Raw genomic sequence first — 19823 nt, 5'->3', positions numbered from 1 at the left:
ATCAACGTCAGACCACCAGCATGACCGGTTTTAAAACATGGTTTTCTTAAATTTAAAACAAAACTCTGTAGATTGCAAGGGGAATGACTTGACCAATACTTAAAGCACGCTCTACTTAAAAAAGAGAAAACAATTTTGTTGAGTTTGAAATGCTTAATATTTGATGAAATCACCTTTTTGTTTCTCTTTTTTGCCTGAGATATGCTTAAATATGTTGTAAACATTTTGCGGGAAGCTTTTTTTTTTTCAAAATACTCCCTCTGTATCATAATACTTGTTGGGGAGAACTAGTCTAGTTCTTCCCAACAACAAGTATTTAGGAACAGAGGGAGTATAGTTTAAGCTTTGAATTTGAGAGCCTTGCAGGATGGTTTCTATGATCTTGCCAACTTAATGCCTCCTTTTTTCCCTGAATTGAGGAGCATAGAACCCAATTTCAATCATCATGAATCTGATCAGACAAGATCCCTCGACATCAAGTCCACCGCATTGCTAGCTTACAGTCGTACAACAACCAATTATAGAAAACTATCAACGAAAGACAAAGCCACAAAGTGCCTAGCATCTCAAGTTCTCAACCAGTTATTCAACATTCCAGCCAAAATGTCAGACAGTCCAAGAGCACCAGTAATAAAACAGAGCATCCACCAGGTAGCAACAGAAACTACTAGACGAGCCGTCATGGAGATGCCCCGGGAGAAAGCATTATCCATGGAGCAGTGTATGAACAAGTGATCCACACTCTCATTACAATCACAGAATCTACACACCACCTTCCCAGCCCCTCTTCAAAAGAATATCAATGCTCATCATTAATTCTCTCGTGGCGCCGCTTCTGACATTGTGGTAGATCAAGTTGAGATCATTGGATTGTGACATCGTCTCCAATAAGGAAGCTGCCTTTTGTCAACTCAGCATCACTTTCTTCTCTGTTTTCCTGAGCTGTTTCCACTACAGAAACATTATTCTGTTTGTCCTCATCTAGGTGACAATACTCAAGAACATCAGAGCCAGCCAATTGCTTTGTCACCATTTCTTGCAGAAAAATGGTCCGCCTCATCGTGATGCTTCACGGGAATTTTCTTGCTACCCGATAAACCGAGTCCGCAACTTCAGTTGGATATCTTAATGGCATCTCAATTTCAATATCAAAAATTCAAAATCAACACCAGGCTACCTCCATGATAGGGCTTAAAACATTTTTTTTTTTTTTGCGGAAGAAAACATGCTTTTCTTTAGGACGAAACTCTCTGTAACAATCCAAAAGCAAAACAGAGCATGTGCACATTTGGCTTCTGCTTATATAGTTAAAGCACATTAATTATTATGGAACACAAATTTAGTTTTGAATATATACTTTGATTGGAAGTACACATGTGCATGGATCCTCTTAATTTTGCCTTCCTGAACATCATCACCCAGCTACTACTACAACAACAACAGCAAAAAATAATCAAAGAACCGAACAAACGGAGAAGACCATAAGTCAGCAGGGCAGCTGTACATGGATAGTTGGACGCAACAGCAGATCCACCTTCTTACGCGCCGTCACTCCAAAGGCTTCCGTCATGTCAAGTTTGCTGGGAAGAACACCATCGGGAAGACTCCAATCAAAATAAAACAGGAGGCTTGCGAGAGCCAGCTCGATATTGGCAATCCCAAACAGCATCCCGGGGCAGATTCGTCGACCGGCGCCGAACGGGATGAACTCGAAGTTGTTGCCTTTGTAATCTCTCACACTGGCCACAAATCTCTCCGGCACGAACGCTTCCGGTTCGTCCCAGCATCCCGGGTCTCTGGAGATAGCCCACGCGTTCACGAGCACGGTAGTGCCCTTGGGCACGTCGTAGCCGAGAATTTCGCAGTGTTCCTGGCACTCCCTTGGCATCAGTAATGGCCCAGGAGTGTGCAACCGTAAGGTCTCCTTGATGACACACTGCAAGTAACTCAGCTCGCCGAGAAGCTCTTCGGATACCTTCATTTGCCCCATGAAGGCTGCCCTGACCTCAGCTTGCGCCCTCGACATCACGCTCGGGTTTCGCATCAGCTCCGCCATTGCCCACTGCAGCGTCGTCGTTGCCGTCTCGCTCCCGCCTGCAAACAGATCCTGCGTTCTTTGTCATGTTAGTAAAACCATGGGTTGATGATCGGAAAAATAGCACCCGGCTTTCTTCCATTTGAGGAGCAGCAGCAGCAGCAGAGAGAATGGAATAGAGCGACATACGAAAACCACTGCATTGATGTTGCTCATGGTGAGGGGAAACTGAAGCTCGTCTTCTCCTCGAATCCTCAGCAGCACGTCGATCAAATCTTCCTCGTATACTTCTTCATTGGATGGCTTCTTCTCCAGATGATCTCCTATGACGCGGTCCATGAACGCCATCAAGGAGTCCCGAAACACCTCGGCTTTGCGCAGCGTGCTGCTGCCCAGAGCGAGCGCCAGCCTCGACGAGGGGAACAAGTCAGGCAAGCTGAAGCCGCCGACCAACCGCACCGCCTCGTCGACGTAGCGGAGCAAGGCGTCCTGCTCCCTGAACCGGCCGCCCATGATGGCATGCACCGTCGTGTCCGTCACGTACATCGCCAGCATCTTGCTCAGATTCACCACCTGTTCCGACTTGGACGCAGATGAGATGGAGCTGATCAACCGGGCAGCCTCCTCGCCACGGACGGGCTGGAACGAGCTGACGCGCTTGGCGCTCAGCAGCTCGAGGAAGCAAATCTTGCGCATCTGCCGCCAGTGGTCGCCGTAGGGGGCGAAGGCGATCCCCCGGCCAAGCTCGTTGATGACCTTGACGGATGAGCTCATTGGCCTTGTGCAGAAGATGGTGTCGTGCGTCTTCATGATCTCCTTGGCGGCCTCGGCGGTGGAAGCGATGATCACCGGATTCTCGCCGAACTTGAGGAGCATCAGTGGGCCGTGGCGCCGAGATAGGTCTCGCAAGGCACGGTGCGGGAGGGCGCCAAAGAGATGGTGGAGGCTGCCGATGACGGGAAGCTGCCATGGGCCTGGAGGGAGCCGCAGACCGTGCGCGTGGGTGCGACGGACAAATGAAGCTCTGTAGAGTCGAATCAGGTGCAGAAGAGGAACAAGGGCTAGCAAATAGTAGTATGCATCCTTCTCCATGATTGGTGATTTAGTAGGTGACTGTGCTAGCTGAGAATCCGTGACTGTTGTGGAAGGAGGATTTATGGAGGATCCAATGCAGGCTGCTGCTGCTTCTTTTGTTCCATGTTTGTGGTAGTTTCTTGGTTGCTTCCTAATTTTTTGCTGGAAAAGGAGGAACGAAGTCCCCGGCCTCTGCATCAATTGGTTGCTTCCTAATAGTGTTTCTTTATGTACAATTTTGGGGGCGTAGAGAAAAATTATGGTCAAACTAGTGTGACATCAGTCAGATTATATTACTGAGTTGATGCCTTCCATACATTTTATATACCAGGTATGATGCAGGGTGCAGAATCAAATAGCATGAATTGCTGGTAACCTATAGGGTAGACCAGCAGTGCTCACATGTGCAGAACCAAAGAGCAGTTCAATCATAGCATCAAGCCATGAACTGGTGAACTACCACTAGTACCACACAGAACCACAAATAAATAATCTGTACTGCAAGTCTGCACCCAACTAACCATGATGTGGACATGACATGGCGTCCGTTTCTTATTTCTCAGCCAAAATTACTGGACCCTTCAGTGGTCACCAAGTGTTCAGTTCTCTCGCTGGGACTGGATCATGCATCTCTCTTCTTTTACTGGGCACACATTTTGGAACCCTATTGAACTTGACAAGGTTGGTGATCATTGCTTCTAGGTCCTTAGCATGCCATTCTATTCGTCATGACGAGGGACCTGATCTGTATCTGCAAGACATGTTCTACCTACCACTATTTTCCATCAAGATATATAGTTTCAACAGGTTTTGGAAGATTAAAAAAAAAAACCTCTGGTGTGCTGCCATTTCGAACTCCTTTTCACTTCTGTTCTTACTGTATCTGCATGCACTATTTTGGGTTGAACTTTTAAATAGAAGGGTAGCTTCGCTCTTTATCTTTTGCAAAGGACAGCTTTTTACCTCTGTACATACGCACAAGATATCATAGGTACATAATCTTGCTGCAGTTGTGGCTAAAATATAGTATATTTGGACTAACTCTGGCTCGCTGATGGGCATTGATAAGGGGGATTTTGGTAGCTTTCGAGAAATTCAGGCAGCAAATGCAGTGCACTGGGAATGCAAACATTGTGGCCAATCCTAGTTTCTCTCTGATTTTGTTGTTGTTGAGTACACCTTTGTTTTTTAAGTTCCGATTAACCTTTTAATCATGGTGTTTTGCGCATAAAGTTTTTCTAGCTAGAGTTTGCCTATTTTTTGTAATGGCCTAAAAGGAGCCTCTGATCATTTTCTTATTTCCAGAGTATGTATGTCGTATAACCATGGGATGAGTATAATCTTTCTAAGATGAGTATATGCACATCTCAACAATGTGGCGTCGTGGATGTGTGAGTGGTTGTGTGTGATGCCATAGGAGGAACGAGACAGGCGATAAGCCGGGCCAGCTCGCTCTTAAAACATGTTTTCATCCTGCTTTATATATAAAGCAACAATCAAACATAATATACGGCTGAACGATACAAGGTGATGAGATAACCCTCATACAATATCGATCCTAGGGAATATGACGCACGTGACTACTTTATCGGAAGAGAGCACAGTATGATCCGCGTACAATGCAACTCAACGCCCTAAATCGCCTAAGCTCGACGCCAACGCCCTTATTGGGGATAACTGTGCTAAGTGTCGACGATGCCGAGTCTATAGCACAGATAAGATAAGGGTTTCACCCAGGACCCTGACACAGAGAGGAGCACCACAATGACGTCTTCAGAAAGAGAGTGGAGCCCACAAGCGTTGTTGTTGCTGGTCGTCGGCGACAATGTGGGGAGCTTTCTCTCAACAACTCCAATGTATCACCTTGAGGCCCTCATGACACGCATGACGAGGTCAGATCCCCAAACCAGGATCTAGGAGTCACCACTTCCAATGATAGAGAGCACACCCGAGCCACTCGTTGTTACCTTTCTTGTCGCCTACAGTACCGATGGCTGCCGCCGAGCACGCTCACATGACGTCAAGCCTAGGGCCTCCAGCACAAATTTGCCCTACAGAGAAGCGGTATCCCGACCGCCACAATTGATTGTTGCACCCGCAAGAAGAGGAGCATCATCGCTCGCGGGCACCACTCATTGCCTACCCGCCCCGAGCCCCAAATTGATCTACCCAGCACGAGCCACGTGTCTTGGCCAGGACCTAGGAGAATGGAGGAGCCACAACCCCCTGCACCATCGACCCAAACCAAGGTGAAGGGAGGAGACATGACCCCCGCACCTCGCCGTCAAACGCCTATAGCCACCGCCAGCCACAACGGCTGCGTCGCCGACGAGAAGGCCGAATCAGATCACAATAGGGCTCACTTGAATCCCTCCAAGACCCAATCCAGATCCCGACAGATCCGCTTCGTAGTCAGCACACTCGAACCTCACCACCTTCCTCCCATGGGAGTCCATGGCCGTTCTGGCCACACACAGCTAAGGTTAGTGATATGTTTACACTCATTTCACCTTCGTTGATCTCCACAGTATGTGTGCCCTAGAAACATGGGATGAATATAATGTCTCTAAAATGACGGTCGTCAACACGATGGCATCATGGATGTATCGGTGGTGGTGCGCAGTGCTCTAGGAGAAATCCTTGCTCCGATTTGGTGACAGTAATTGTACGACGGACCAAAACCAGAGCAATGGTGGTGACGATGAATTGATGACACAAAGGTTTTTGTGACTAGGTTATGAGTGTTAAGCTATAACGTCTTTTTGGCTTCACTGGGATTGTTTCACCAGGGTTAACAGGCCACAGAAGAATGCATGCTGAGCTGGCCGCCGTTACCTAATTGACCTTCCTCCAGGAAAAACACTCCAGTTTTCCATGACTACACAATGCTGAAAGTGTTCTTACGTACCAATCTCCCTCGAAATCGCCAAAAACACATCGATTTAGCTCCTAAACACCAGTGCCGCCCTAACGACGGGAGCGCAGGACACAAGGATAGTTTCAGTTTGTTCAGGAGACTTGAAGCTGAAACCAGAGCCCACGCATAGCCATGAACCTTGTTGTTTCAGTGTTATAGGACGCAAAAAGTCAAAATTCAGAAACGGCCCCGCAAACTTGCTGTAGGTACAACATTACAGGGATCAAATGTGGTATAACTAGAAGCACGAGTACAACAAAAGGCACATGTCAGTGCTTAGTTCAAACTCTTTTAGGCTACCTAACAGAACAATACCGACAAACAGAGACCACTTTTGTGTTCTAAAAAGAAAACCTCTAACAAAGTAATGAAAAGAAGTGACATGTATTCATCCAAGGGTTATACTAACAGATAGCAGCAAGGATTTTATTTTTCAAACCATTGGCAGGAAAGAAAAAAGATATATGATTTGCCGCATCAGATCATCAGCAGAATCTAACACACCATATCGTTAGCAGACAAGTGGTCGTATACTAAAATCACTGTGAATAAGATGCTTATATTTCCCATGCCTGCAAATAGAATATAAACGTTTAAGCCTCAGGATGATGTTCAAGAAAAGTTTTGCTGCATGATAACCATTGCCCATGTCTTTCACATAATAGATCATTGTACCTTAAGCAAACACTACACAAGGTTAAGCAATGCATGAAGGTAGAAGTTCACTAAACCAGACACCAGGACGTATGACAGAAAGTTTAGAGCAAATTTGGATAACTGATCACAGAGCAATCAGTCACATTCCCTCCATACTGAACCACCATTGCTCCAAACCAGAAAGACATGCATCCATCAGTCACAGAAAATGACGGCCAAATTCAAGCAGACATACCAAGCCCGCTGCTCCATAGCATAAAGGCATCGACTCCGATAAGATATCCACTTCTTATAAAGGCACCAGCAGTTTCATATCGATGTCAGATGTGCAATGATGGTAACTCTGTGTACAACGGCACATAAGGCAGAAATAGCGGCTTGGCACCTCCAAGATAGGAGATCACTTTGACCTGCCGATTATCCATATTACAGCACATTAATGCGACAGCCCCCACAATGAAGAACAGCAAGTTGCACTCTGGATGAATCGCAACGAAATCAAAATCCGCATCAAGCCATAAATCTGTCCATCCACATATGTCTGAGGTTTTAATGCTATGCTTCAACTTCCATTGTTCGCCTTGATAGTCCTTGAGAACTTGAACTACCAATCGAATGGCGACACCATCTTGATCCCTTTGAAAATTGGCAAAATGCAAGGAGCCCTGCGACCGCTGAATAAAACCATGGGCCAGACCAAAATCATCAAACCGGCCACCAGGAACCCTGAATAACACCTGCTGAACAAAACCATCAGCCTGGCCAAAATCATGAACCTGACCACCAGGGACCCTGAATATCAGGCATGTCTCTCCCTTGGTGTCCACCGCAGCCACGCAATCATGATATTCAAGGTCAAGGGTACGAAAAAACAGAAGGCCATCGAGAAAGACTGTGGCGGAGGAGTCCCGAGTAGCTCTGTTCCATGTCTTCTCCTTGTAAATCCACTCTCCGGTTTCAGACGAATACACCGCCACTCCGCAAAGCTCGGTGTCAAGACTGTAATTGTACTCGACTACCAGCTGAAACACATGGAAATGCGGCGATGCGGCCGGGTCGAAGCCCAGAGACGTGGTGGCGACCTCGCTGCTGTCCTTGCCGGAGTTGGGCAGCACGGCCCACTCGTGGGTGGCGGGGTTGCACACGACGTAGCGGAACGCGCCGCCCCCGTGGGAGACGTGGTAGCAGCGGCAGAGGAGGAGGCCGTTGCAGGAGTCGAGCAGTTCGACGGGCAGGCGGTGGTTGGGCAGGAAGGTGAAGGAGGCGTCGAACGGAGCGCCGCGGCGGTCCCCCGACAGGCTGGCGTAGCGGAAGGGCAACTCCAGCCGCCGCTGGCCCGTGGTGCTGGCGCTGCTGCCGTAGAAGAAGCCGGCGAGGGTTTGGGGCAGCCGCTTGCGGTGGTCGGGGTGGTCGATGAGCCCCAGCCAGTGCTTCGAGACGCACTTGCAGCGGCAGAGCGCCTTGGCGGGCACGCGGGAGAGGATCTCCACCAGGATGTCGTCGATTAGCCTCCCCGCCGGCGGCCCGCCGGGGACAGCCCTGCGGAAACACGGACGGGGGAGCAGGAGGTCAGGGGATCGGTGGAGAAGGAGGGAGAGGGGGTGATGGCGGTTGCTGCCGAGCGTACCGGGCGGGGATCGAAGCGCGGCCTTCCTCTCGCCGGCGAGAGAGGTCCCCCGCGGCGGACATGGCGACGGGCAGAAGAAATCCGGCGACGGCGGCGAGGATGCAGGGGAATAGGGGAGATTTGTTTTTTGTTTTTTTAGGCAAAGGGGAGAAGAGATACTTATTCAGGGATAATATAAAAGGTTGAGAAGTACGACTACGGGCTTAGCTAATGGGCTGTGGGTGGGCCAATAAATGGGCTAATTTTATCACGAATCTTTCACAAATGGGCCTCAGATTCGAAGGTTAAGAGTAGAACATCAATATTCAGTCGTACATTTAGGACAGTAAAACTGCACCTAAACCGAGGTCTCACAGCGATTTGCATTCTAGGTCGTCCATTTTCGTGATCTAAGTGCTTTTGGCCGTCGGATCTATTGTGTAAAGCAGTCTAACCCGCACTGTATAAAACCTGGCCCAACTGTCCTCTGGGCTGCTATTCCAGAGGCCGAAATGAAGGTCTCTGGTGCACTGGGCCGTCTGTCAGCCCAATCTACCGCTGGGCTTCTAGCGAACCATCGAAGTAGCGACGTGTCTGGGCTTCGACCCGATGGGAAAAAATTGCCGATGCGACGCGCACATAGGAGTCTCCGGTTTCATCGACTCCCGATGCAGGCGCACACTGTGCGACCGCGTACATCGACTCCCGATGCGAGGCCTGCACAAGCACAACAACAGCTGGCGTAAGTCAGTTGATTCGATCCACCGGAGTTGCGGGATCCGATGACCGACGCGAGATAGATTCAGGAGGGGATCGATCCAGCCCCCGCGGGACCATGAAACCCTAGGTACGTCGCCGCCGCCTCCCACACACCAGCAACCCCGTTCATTCAACCCCATGCCTCGGCGCCGGTGGGATACTGTTTTCGGCCACAGGCTTGCCTCCCGCCGCTGCCTACCCTAGGTTCCTAGCGTTGCAACAATACCAGTGGGTGAAGCTATCCGTCCGTCGCTCCGAGAGAGATGGGATCTGGGAAGCCGATGCGCAGGCCGTCTTCCTTGACGACCGCGTGCAGGTTGGCCTCGGTAGGCTCTCGTCGTTCGTGGGACCATGCGACTGCATGGAGGCGAGCACACGAAATACCAAGTCGTCTAGCAGTACAAAAATACAGGTTCGAAGTGCTTTGGTTCTTCAGCAGACAACAGTGCAAAGCGATGCGGTGAAGCCATTGCTGGATTACTCCTATATAAAAACATTACCTATTCATTGTTTTGAAATGCTTTTGTTCGTGTCTGTTCAGCAAGAACCCCTTCACATGTAACTTCCCCTGCCTCTTGTTTCAATAATTCTGACATGTATTCTTCTTATACCGTTTCAATAATTTTGTTGATTGATATGACCCATCATCTTTCCATTTCATATATTGGAAATGTTTGTACCTTCATATGTATGTATTGTTACCTTTCCAAAAAAAAAGATCTATCTGCTGTGGTATTTAGCTAAAAGTATTTTGCGGCACCCTGTACATCTTGTGGTATTTGACTGTTGCTTGAACTTTGAAGTGCCCCTTCTTTAACAGTACTGCAAATATACTGTTGTATGTGCTCAAGTTGAGGCACTATAGATCAAATTTCATAGATATTTGTACCGTTTATTTTCCCCAAAGTATTTTCGTTACCCTTTCCTGAAGATGAATGGGAACAAAATCACTTCCCAAAATAAAAATAATTCTGCATCCTTTTTGCAGTGTAGTGTCCACTATATTTCCAAGAGAGTTACTTAAATGTGGTACGGAGATATTGAAAAATGCAGCCAACAGACTAATATATATTTAGGACAACCAGACTGACGCTAGATAGAAAGAGGAGACATAGGAGGGGATCGATCCAGCTGCAGCCGGACCGTGGAACACTGGGTACGCCGCTGCCTCCCATGCCACCAACAACTCTTCATTCATCCCCATGCCACCCCCTTTGCAACAATACCAGCAGCTGCTCCAAAATTCATTGGGAGGTGAAGGGATCCATCGGTCGCTGCACTGATGTAGCTTCATGTTCCTCATGGTGTGTATCATCCCAATCTGCCGCATAATGACGTTGAAGCTCCCGGTCTCCCTTATATAACTGTTGGAAGTGTTGCGTGTACATTACTATAGTATTAGCTCTTTGTTGATGGGTTCTTTCATATACCTTATGCCCCGTATTTATTTCTTCTCAACTCACTCCAGCTTGTGGTTGTGGCCAGGACGGTGGAAGTTCATCGCAGCCTTGGTGCAAGTGAAACATGATAGATCAGAGAGGTGGCCATCCGCGCGTCTTGAGGGAATGTCTTAGTGCTGACAAGTTACAACCAGTTCTCTCCATCTCCTTGCGAGGCCTTTAGCAGATACTTTCGAGAATTACATCCTTGATATTGATTATTTTCCCTACCACTGATGGCTTCAAGTGTCGGCTGGAATTAAGTCTTATTTTTAGAAATATTAAGATGGAGATTTGTTCTTTCTTTCTGTGAGATATCCTTTCATTGGTCTGGCCTATTTTCTCGTGTTGCACTACATCGACTAAGAACAAGATCATTATTTTTGGTCAGGGCTATGCAGTTAAGAGTATTTAGACACTGTTTTGTTGAGTAAATTGGTCATGTGAATCTAAACTAATGCAGCTGCAAACTTTCTCAGTTATATTGGTTACCGAGCCCAATTGAGAAATTATTCAACATATGTCATGGATCAGGCAAAATATTCCATTTACAAATGTATTTGGTGTGCTTTTAGTTCGTTGGTTTTGACAAGCTTGGGCATATAATAGTTATGATCAGTTAGTAGCTTTGTACATCTTCACAGATAATTGATGATAAATTGCAGGCTAATCAAAAAAATAATCCAAGTTTGCACTATCAGTTTGTTCATCTTTAGATGCTATACCATTCGAGACACTTCCAACTTGAATTATGTGATCTGGGAACTATACTCTTTCTGTTGGCAAAGTGATTCACCCTAATATTTTCAGTTATGTTTATTCTTGCTGAGCTTTATGTCACAGCGACAAAAACATGCATGCATCAGGAGGGGCTTGAGCTGGTTGTATTTGTACAAATTCATTATGCAGCGAAGATTAGTTACGGTATTCTCTGTTCCACATTTTTTAATGCCTGCAATTTGATGAAAGCTACGCCCTGTACTCTCACAAAAAATGATTAGTTTATAGGCCTATATGCTAAAAAAGACAATATGTGCTGATGAGACAGAAACCTAGAGTAGTATGTTCCGATCTCCTTCCCAATAAAACAGGTTTCGTGTACCTCGGTTAGAATTCTGATTTTATAACTGATCTTTATGTTCCCTAACACTATTAGCTATTTAGTGGGTCATGTGAAATGTACTACCAATAATTAGACACTAGAAAAATAAATAATAAGCTTTGTAGTTCATTAATTGTACTCGAAAAATTGAGCAAGATTTAACTGTAGAAGGTTCTTTTACTTACAATGATGTGTTTTTGTTCATACATGTTGCATCTAACACATTTTATTTCCTGTGCCACTATTCAGTTATGGTATTTATGATGCCTAAATAGCTCTACTGGCATCTGCATTATTTATATCTGCAAGATGTGGAATATTGGCATAATGTTGCATGGCAACACAACCATGTGCACTGGAAATGTTTTCTTATCTCTTACATATTGATGTCTAAAATTATTTCTTACATATTCTATGTTTACCAAGTATTGATTGCAACGAATTCCTCTTCGAGACTAGAAAATCAAGTAATTAAGTGTTTATATGGAACTTATACTTCAAATTGTGAAGTGTCCCTATATTATATAACTTGTTTACTTCTGTTTTTCTTTTTGCAAGAAATGCCCTAGGACTGTAATGGAAATTTTAACTTCCATTATTCGTAGTCCATATTTGTGAGATAATTCCTATTTTTCATTGCTATAATGAACGGGCACTGCAGCACGTGCCTTGCCAAGTTTATGTTGAATGTATTAGTGAAAAATAAATAAAAGGAATTATTACTTGGCGCCAAATTAAGGGTGGTCTTGCATGAAAATTTTCTTGTTTATCAACCTCTGTTTTATTGGATACTCTGTATCAACTACATCTTTGTGATCTTATGGTGATACTGAAAGTTAATTAAAAATGTATTGCAACAAGGAATTTATTGAGCAAGGATTGAGGCAAGCCAGACTCACTTTTATAAGAACCAAATTAGTATTTTCTACACCATAACACCCTCATGATTGAGCAACTACTGTTATGGTGAAGAAATGAGGAAATATAAATAGGTGCAATTTGATTGCATGTCTATGAATCGATTCCTAGAATCTATGGTTGGTAGCTACTAGCTGTTTGTTTACGATTCAGATTTCTAGAGAAGTAGAATCCCGGAATCAGAAGCTGAAGCTCAAACAAAGGCCACCTTAATTTGCGAATAGGGTTGTTTTGTTGGCGGCATCAATTGTGAATTCAGTCCATAGAAAATTAAATATTTACAATTTTATGCCTGGTAGACTTATGCACAACTTGCTGGTCTTACTTGGTGTTTAATATTAGGGATGGTGAAATTGTAATTATTTGTTCTAAATGATAATTATGCATCGTGCAAGAGCAGTTGCATGCATTTCTAACATTAAGAGACAATATGATGCATGTAGGATAAAGAACTCATCTATGTCTGTCTGATTAGGTTATTTAGTACAATTTCTTGAAATGGTTTTTTTAATGAATTTTACTGTCATTTAATTGCCAAAATAGACGGGCGCTGCAACGCGCGCCATCGATGATCTAGTTCACTTATGAAGGTAGAGCTGTGAATGTTGATGCAGATAGGTTAGCCAAGTTATCTTATTCTTTCGATCAGGAACGACATGTTTGGTTGGTCGATCGCCATGATCCATATGTATTCCTTCCCGTGAGGAATTTCAGCAATAAAACATGGTGATTCCCTAAAAAAACTACACTTGGTACATCTTTCCCTAAAATAAATAAATTATCACGCATCTCTTAGCTCTCTAGGCCTCGATCTATCATAGGAAATTTCATCCCATCTCCAGGGGAGCTCTTATACAACGTCTTTAGCGCCTCTTCATCCAAACGGCACTCATGCGCCGCACTCTTGAACCGGCCCAATAATCCCAATAATCAAGCACAAAGAAAATAAATTAAATAGGTTTTATTCACTTGACGGCCATCACTAATAACAAAAGGGCGAGCTCGGTTGGTTCACAAGTACTAGGATATAGTGTTATTTGACGCTTCCTTTAGTGAACATATGTGATATATATTCCCAGAATAAATTATTTTAAAAACTGGAAAAATAATCTAAAAATATTAAAGCAGCTAAGAATTTGAAAATTGGTTCTTAGAAATTCGAAAAAATCTTGGAAATGAAAATATTCAAAAAATTGAAAAAGTTCATAAATTTAGAGAAAATGTTCATAAATTTGAAAATAGTTCATTGATTTAAAAAAATTCAAATGATTTTGAAAAAAAGTTCACCAACTTGAAAAAGTTCATGGATTTTATTTAAAAAATATCAATGAATTTTCAAAAAAGTGCATGATTTTAAACTAAGTTCATTTTTTTCTTATAAAAGTTTGTTGATTTTTGAAGAAGTTCAAGAACTTTTAGAAAAGTTCATCATTATTTAAAAACGTTCATCAATTTTCAAATAATTTCAATGATTATGAAAAAAAACTTTATTGATTTTGAAAAAAAAAATTGTGAATTTTGAGAAGAAGTTGATCGATTTTGATGAAAAAGCTTACAAATTTGAAAAATGTCAATTGATTTTGGAGAAAAAAATTCATGAATTTAAAAGAAATTCACGCACTAGGTAAAAAAAAAAAATTAGAAAAAATAATAAAAGAAATGAAGAATAAAAATGAAAACCCAAATAAACCGTCTAGAAAACAACAAGTAAACTAAAAAATCCGTCTCGCGAGTTGCGGTACAATAAAAGGAACCAAAGAACTGAATAGCCACAAGCGAGAAAATGGCCTAGTGGTTACTTTGTTTTGCTGCACTCGTTTTTTTATTTTTGTGAGAAAAATTGAAGATGGTAAATTGGTCGGCCAAGCTCCGAGGAGGGGGTGTGCTTCAGCCGTTTGCAAAATGGCCTATAAGAGGCGCCTAAAGCACAAAATAGAAGTTGCCCATCTTAGGTTTAAATCCTTGAGCAAAAATATACTGTTTCAATTACGTACGAGAAATCACTAAAAAAATCCGCGTATGCACCACTGTACTACATTGGTTAATCTAAAACATGTTATTGTTCAATACATTGGATTGTGAGGGCATCTCTAACCTGTCCCTTATAATTTAGCCCCTAAAAATCTCCCTTATACTTTATCTAGTGGTTGGGGTGTCACCCTATAACACCTTATTGGTGGGCGGTGTTAGGTGGGGGTAACACCGGCTTGGCCTTAACACAATTAAGGATTAGCCACTTGTTGCCTCTTGCTATCCTTGTTACTTCTTATCTTGTTACCAATTATCTTGCTCTCAAACTATTTATCAAAACTATCTTACAACACTTGCAGTGAAAACCTTGCTGAAAATTGATATCTATTCCTTCCGCTCCTCGTTGGGTCCGATATTCTTATCTATCGAAAATGACTATAATTTATACCCTATACTTGTGGGTCATCACACAAGTGAAGCACGAGCAATGCCAAATGCCATTGGTGTTAGAGAACTTAGGCAAACTATATTACTAACTCTAGTGTAAGTGAGAGGGTATTGTGAATATGTCCTAAAATCAATAATAAATGTTATTATTTATTTTCAAGTTTCTCGTTAATATTTACTTTTTTTGTGTTGTAATTGAAATGGTTCTTGAGTCTACAATAACCACACAATTAAGAAAAAAAAACTATGTGCATGTGTGAAACAATAAATATATTCCTAGTCTTGCCTCTAAGGCCAGCTCAAGTGTTGGATATTTTTGTTTTTCTGATCTTAGGCATAGTTAAAGTAACGAGGATGTCGACAACTTTGAGGACACATCGTTGAAAGAACACTTGTGTTGAGGAGATTATTTTTATACTATGAGATCATTTCGTCACAAGTTTGTAGTATGTAACACAAACATGCTAATGTATGCATAATTACTTAGACCATGAAAGTATCGAGCACCTTCATACGAGATGATGTACTTTTGTGTTCGTCAAAGTCCAACCGTGTCAGGATGATCACAACAACAACTTTCACGTGTGTCAAAAACGTATGACAAGAGTCTTGATAGCTTGAGACTGGCATGTCCTATGACAATGGAGATATATTTATAGAGCCCTCATGATGTGACGGTATCCATCATCATCTGGCCTGTCACAGCGTGTCATGTTAACGGGGATGACGGAACACATGAATGAGAAAAGAGAACAAAACGAGTGACCAAAATAACTGGCATAGTGATCAAGTGTTGTTCACATGGATACCAATAAATCTCACCTTGAGTTTTGTAAAGTATCGCAAAGCAAAAGGAATAGCACACGATATCAACAAGTTCACTCTATTATCATTCTTGTGGGTATCGGGGTCAATATGGATGTCCATGATTCTACTACTAATCGTTGAGAGGAAGTAGTTCCCATCATGTCCATACATTACCAAACCTTTGGGGACACGTGCTTAAGGATCATCGATCTATTGAATATCAGAAGTATAGGAGTTTATGTAATTTAGACTGGAAAAAAATGGATTAATTTTTTTTTGGACAAAAATAAAAAACAGAGAGAAAGAACCAAAAGGTTTGTTAGAAAATTGGGAAAACCCAAAAGTGTTCCAGGCAACCCTAGAAGGCATCTAGAGGGTGTGGTAAGAACAAATTCAACGCGCCGACCCAAATGGATGGCACTTTTGTCTGATTTTGTTTGTTTGGGTCGGCCCGACGGACATCCATTCCCGCTTTTGCAATTGGGTCGGTGCTTGCGTTTAACACGGCCAACGACTCATTTTTAGGCGGTGTGAAAAAAGTATTTTGAAAATAAATAAATCATTAATTAGACATTTAAGCCGGTCTGGAAGGTCGGCAATAATCCAAATTACATTTAAAACATAAAATTTAATAAATTAAAACCGAGAAGACGCGCTGCCCTAGGCATCCTCCTCGTTGTCGTCGGGGCCGCTGAGGTCGATGAGCGTCGGCGCCGGGCCATCTCAAGGGAAGGCCGTCTCCCAGGCGGTGACGACGTTGTCTGCCGGTGGTTGTGCCGCCACTTGCTGGGCAGCGCGGCGCTCCTCCTTCTCGGCTTCAGCCTCACACTCCAGCAACTCGATCAGCCGGGCCTCTTCGCCCTCCTCCCACACACTCCAGTGTTCTAGGTAGAGCGCCTCCTCCTCCGGCGTCGCACCCAACCAGACGGATGGCGTGCCAACCCACTTGCACACCACCCCGTCACGGGCGTACATCTCCGGCCTGAGGGGGACGACGGGGACAGCGGCACGACTGCGTCGCTGACAACGGAGAGCGCAATGGCCTTCACCAGCTGCTTCTTGTAGGCGGCCTCCTCCTCCCCCGCCTTCAAGTGCACCTCCTCCTCGCTCGCGTGCAGAACGGTCGCCAGCGTGTTCTGGTACGCCGCCTTCGCCTCCTGGTCCTCTTCGCGCAAGACGAGGGGCGGCCGCGGTCCAGTCGCTATGTCACGGACGCCACGCCGGCGCTGCTCCTCACGCTCCCAAGCGAACCAGGCATACCAATCGGGGGAGTCCGCAACATAGACGGGGTTGCGCCGCTGCTCCCGCCGACGCCTCACCTCCTCCGCATGCGCCTGCACCGACCGTGGCACTGGGATCCTCTCCGGCAAGTTGACCCGTTGGCGAGGCGGACGGGAAGACGCCGGCGGGGGACTTGCCCTTGTCCTTCGCGGACAAGAACCCCTTGTGGTGGTGGCTAGGGTTTGACTCTGGCAGGGGAGCAGGGATGGCTAGATGAGGACGGGTGCGGCTTCTGGAAGAGGATGAGGCAGCTCCCCCCCCCCCGCGCGCACGCTCGGATTAAAAAAGAATGCCAGTGGATCGCTGACGCGTGGGCCCGCGGTAGGCGGTCGTCGTTATTAAAGACGCCGCTGGCTTTGACCGAGCGTCACGTGTGGACGGGCGTAGACATGAGAAGGCGCGCGCCGCGTCTGCGCTGACACATTTCAGATGCAATTTTGCGCCGAAAATGTGTTCGCGCGGACACGAAACAGATGTGATTTGGGTTTGGGTCGGTACATTGAACCGTCCATTTTGTCCGCGACGATTCAAACAGACGCAGGCGAACAAAATGAGTCGACGTGTTGGAGGAACAAAATGAGTCGACGTGTTGGAGTTGCTCTAAGGCTGTGAAAGCCCCAAACCCCGGAGTATTCCAGACGTTACCACATGACTGCCACCTCGCGTGGGTCATGACAAGGCAGCTAACTGTCTCATTAGTCCCAAACCTCTATAGATTACCGCAGCAACGCACTATAATCTACTCCCTCCGTTCCTAAATATAATTCTTTTAAGATATTTTACTAGGAGCCTACATACATTCATATACATTCATATGTAGTCCACTAATGATTTTTTTTTAAAAACTTATATTTAGGAACAGAGGAAGTATAAGTGTGCACATGCATGCAATACCCGAGCATGCGTGAGTGTAAATGGAGTATTGTGTGATAATACTAAAATAGTGACCTGAAAAATGTATATACGTGTTAAATATTAATTATTCTTTTGGAATTCAAAAATCACGTGGCCAATATGTTATGGCGTGTTACTGCTAAAAAACTACTGAGGTTGCTCATGATTTTCCATTTCGACCTTACACAAATATAAAATTAGTATCAAATCCCACACTACTAGTTCTAGTTGTTAAGTTATTCATGAAGTGCTTGTAAACCTTGGTGACGGAATAAATTGCCGCATTTCCACTATAAGTGGACTCATCATGCTCACTGAAAAGATTGTTCCCCTGGACGAGTATTTTAAGTTGTTGAAACTGCAAGTACGTTCCTCAAATAGAAGAAGATGAAAAAGATCTGAAAGATCATACTGTCGATGCACTCCTTGAAACGACACATGCTCATTAGTCATTACTAACGAAATTGTACAGGTAGGGCCGCTCATGGTTTTAAATTTCAGTTTTAGAAACATTTCAGCATGTACCGAATTTCATTGAATTTCAATGATTTTGGTTTTCATTTCAGCCGAAGTACCAAAATTTTCCCTGAAATTCAGAAAAATATTTGAAAATTTAAAAAATATTTCGAATAGAATTTAAATTCCTGTGCACAACTGAAATTACTGTAATATTTTGACCGAAACTAAATATTTCAGTGTCTACTGAAATTACCGAAATTCAATGAAATTTATCGAAATCGCAGTGAAAGTGAAAACCACGGTCACTACAATTAATGCGCTCAGTCTTCCACACTTATCTTGGAAGAACATGATGGAGAGCTGTCATTCTTAGCTTCATATTAAACCAGGTGCATCTCTATACCGAACCCGAAGAAAGATCCATCCATCAAATACAGTGTCACGCCCAAGATGCGACCCTATCCTCAATTTGGCATGAGGGCCTCGTCAGGGATAGAAGCGCATCTCGTCCTGTCGCAAGAATGGATATCGTTACAAATACATGTACTGAAAAGAAGAGATATCTAGAATTGACTTACACTCGCCACAAGTTACATCAGAGTCACATCAGTACATTACATAAACATCAAGAGTAAGAGCAGGGTCCGACTACGGACGAAAACAAACGAGAAAAATAAGAACGACGTCCATCCTTGCTATCACAGGCTGCCGGCCTGAAACCCATCCTAGATCGATGAAGAGGAAGAAGAAGAAGCAACTCCAAATGAACAATCAACGCGCTCGCGTCAAGTAACCTTTACCTGTACCTGCAACTGGTGTTGTAGTAATCTGTGAGCCACAGGGGACTCAGCAATCTCATTTCCAAAGGTATCAAGACTAGCAAAGCTTAATGGGTGAGGTATGGTCAAGTGGTGAGGTTGCAGCAGCGACTAAGCATATATTTGGTGGCTAAACTTACGAGTACAAGTATAAGAGGGGGAGGATCTACGTATAGCGGACGTGACTACTGATGATCAAATGAATGACCCTGAACACCTACCAACGTCAGACATAACCCCACCGTGTCCTCGATCGGAGAAGGAACTCACGAAAGAGACAGTCACGGTTACGCACACAGTTGGCATATTTTAATTAAGTTAACTTCAAGTTATCTAGAACCAGTGTTAAACAAAATTTCCACGTTGCCACATAACCGCGGGCACGGCTTTTCGAAAGATTTAACCCTGCAGGGGTGCTCCAATTAGTCCATCACAAATTACCACAAGCCGCATAGAAATCCTCAATCACGAAGCTCGCGATCTCGTCGGATTCCCTAGTGGAAAACCTCAACTCTGAGATTACCCAAAGCATCATCGGAATCCCGATGCACAAGATATCTCGTCAAAGGTAAAACTAATCCAGCAAGGCCGCGCGACATGTCGACGTACCCGATAGGAGCCGCGTATCTCGTTCTCAGG

General features: G+C 44.4%; 2 protein-coding genes across 2 annotated transcripts; both read right to left on the bottom strand.

Moving 5' to 3' along the window:
- Window positions 1-1321: 1321 nt before the first annotated feature.
- Window positions 1322-3297, bottom strand: LOC123410279 (desmethyl-deoxy-podophyllotoxin synthase-like). The gene is made up of 2 exons (XM_045103186.1): window positions 2225-3297; window positions 1322-2107 (listed from the first exon to the last, which is right to left on the bottom strand). The coding sequence occupies exons 1-2, from the start codon at window positions 3125-3127 to the stop codon at window positions 1487-1489; spliced, it is 1524 nt and encodes a 507-aa protein (XP_044959121.1). The 5' UTR covers window positions 3128-3297; the 3' UTR covers window positions 1322-1486.
- Window positions 3298-6632: 3335 nt separating this feature from the next.
- On the bottom strand, window positions 6633-8441 carry LOC123407393 (F-box protein At1g67130-like). Its single transcript, XM_045100517.1, has 2 exons — window positions 8311-8441; window positions 6633-8222 (listed from the first exon to the last, which is right to left on the bottom strand). Exons 1-2 carry the CDS (start codon window positions 8370-8372, stop codon window positions 7004-7006), a joined length of 1281 nt encoding a protein of 426 aa, XP_044956452.1. The 5' UTR covers window positions 8373-8441; the 3' UTR covers window positions 6633-7003.
- Window positions 8442-19823: the final 11382 nt, after the last annotated feature.

The sequence above is a fragment of the Hordeum vulgare genome, chromosome 7H (genome assembly GCF_904849725.1).
Source record: "Hordeum vulgare subsp. vulgare chromosome 7H, MorexV3_pseudomolecules_assembly, whole genome shotgun sequence".
In the NCBI taxonomy this organism is placed as follows: Eukaryota; Viridiplantae; Streptophyta; class Magnoliopsida; order Poales; family Poaceae; genus Hordeum; species Hordeum vulgare.
This window is presented reverse-complemented; position numbering and strand designations above follow the sequence as displayed.

Coding starts and splice junctions, on each gene's coding strand:
- LOC123410279 (XM_045103186.1), bottom strand. CDS start 3,127: ATGGAGAAGGATGCATACTACTATTTGCTAGCCCTTGTTCCTCTTCTG. Junction 2,108..2,224: donor ACATCAATGCAGTGGTTTTC/GTATGTCGCTCT, acceptor CAAAGAACGCAG/GATCTGTTTGCAGGCGGGAG.
- LOC123407393 (XM_045100517.1), bottom strand. CDS start 8,372: ATGTCCGCCGCGGGGGACCTCTCTCGCCGGCGAGAGGAAGGCCGCGCT. Junction 8,223..8,310: donor CGCGCTTCGATCCCCGCCCG/GTACGCTCGGCA, acceptor GTGTTTCCGCAG/GGCTGTCCCCGGCGGGCCGC.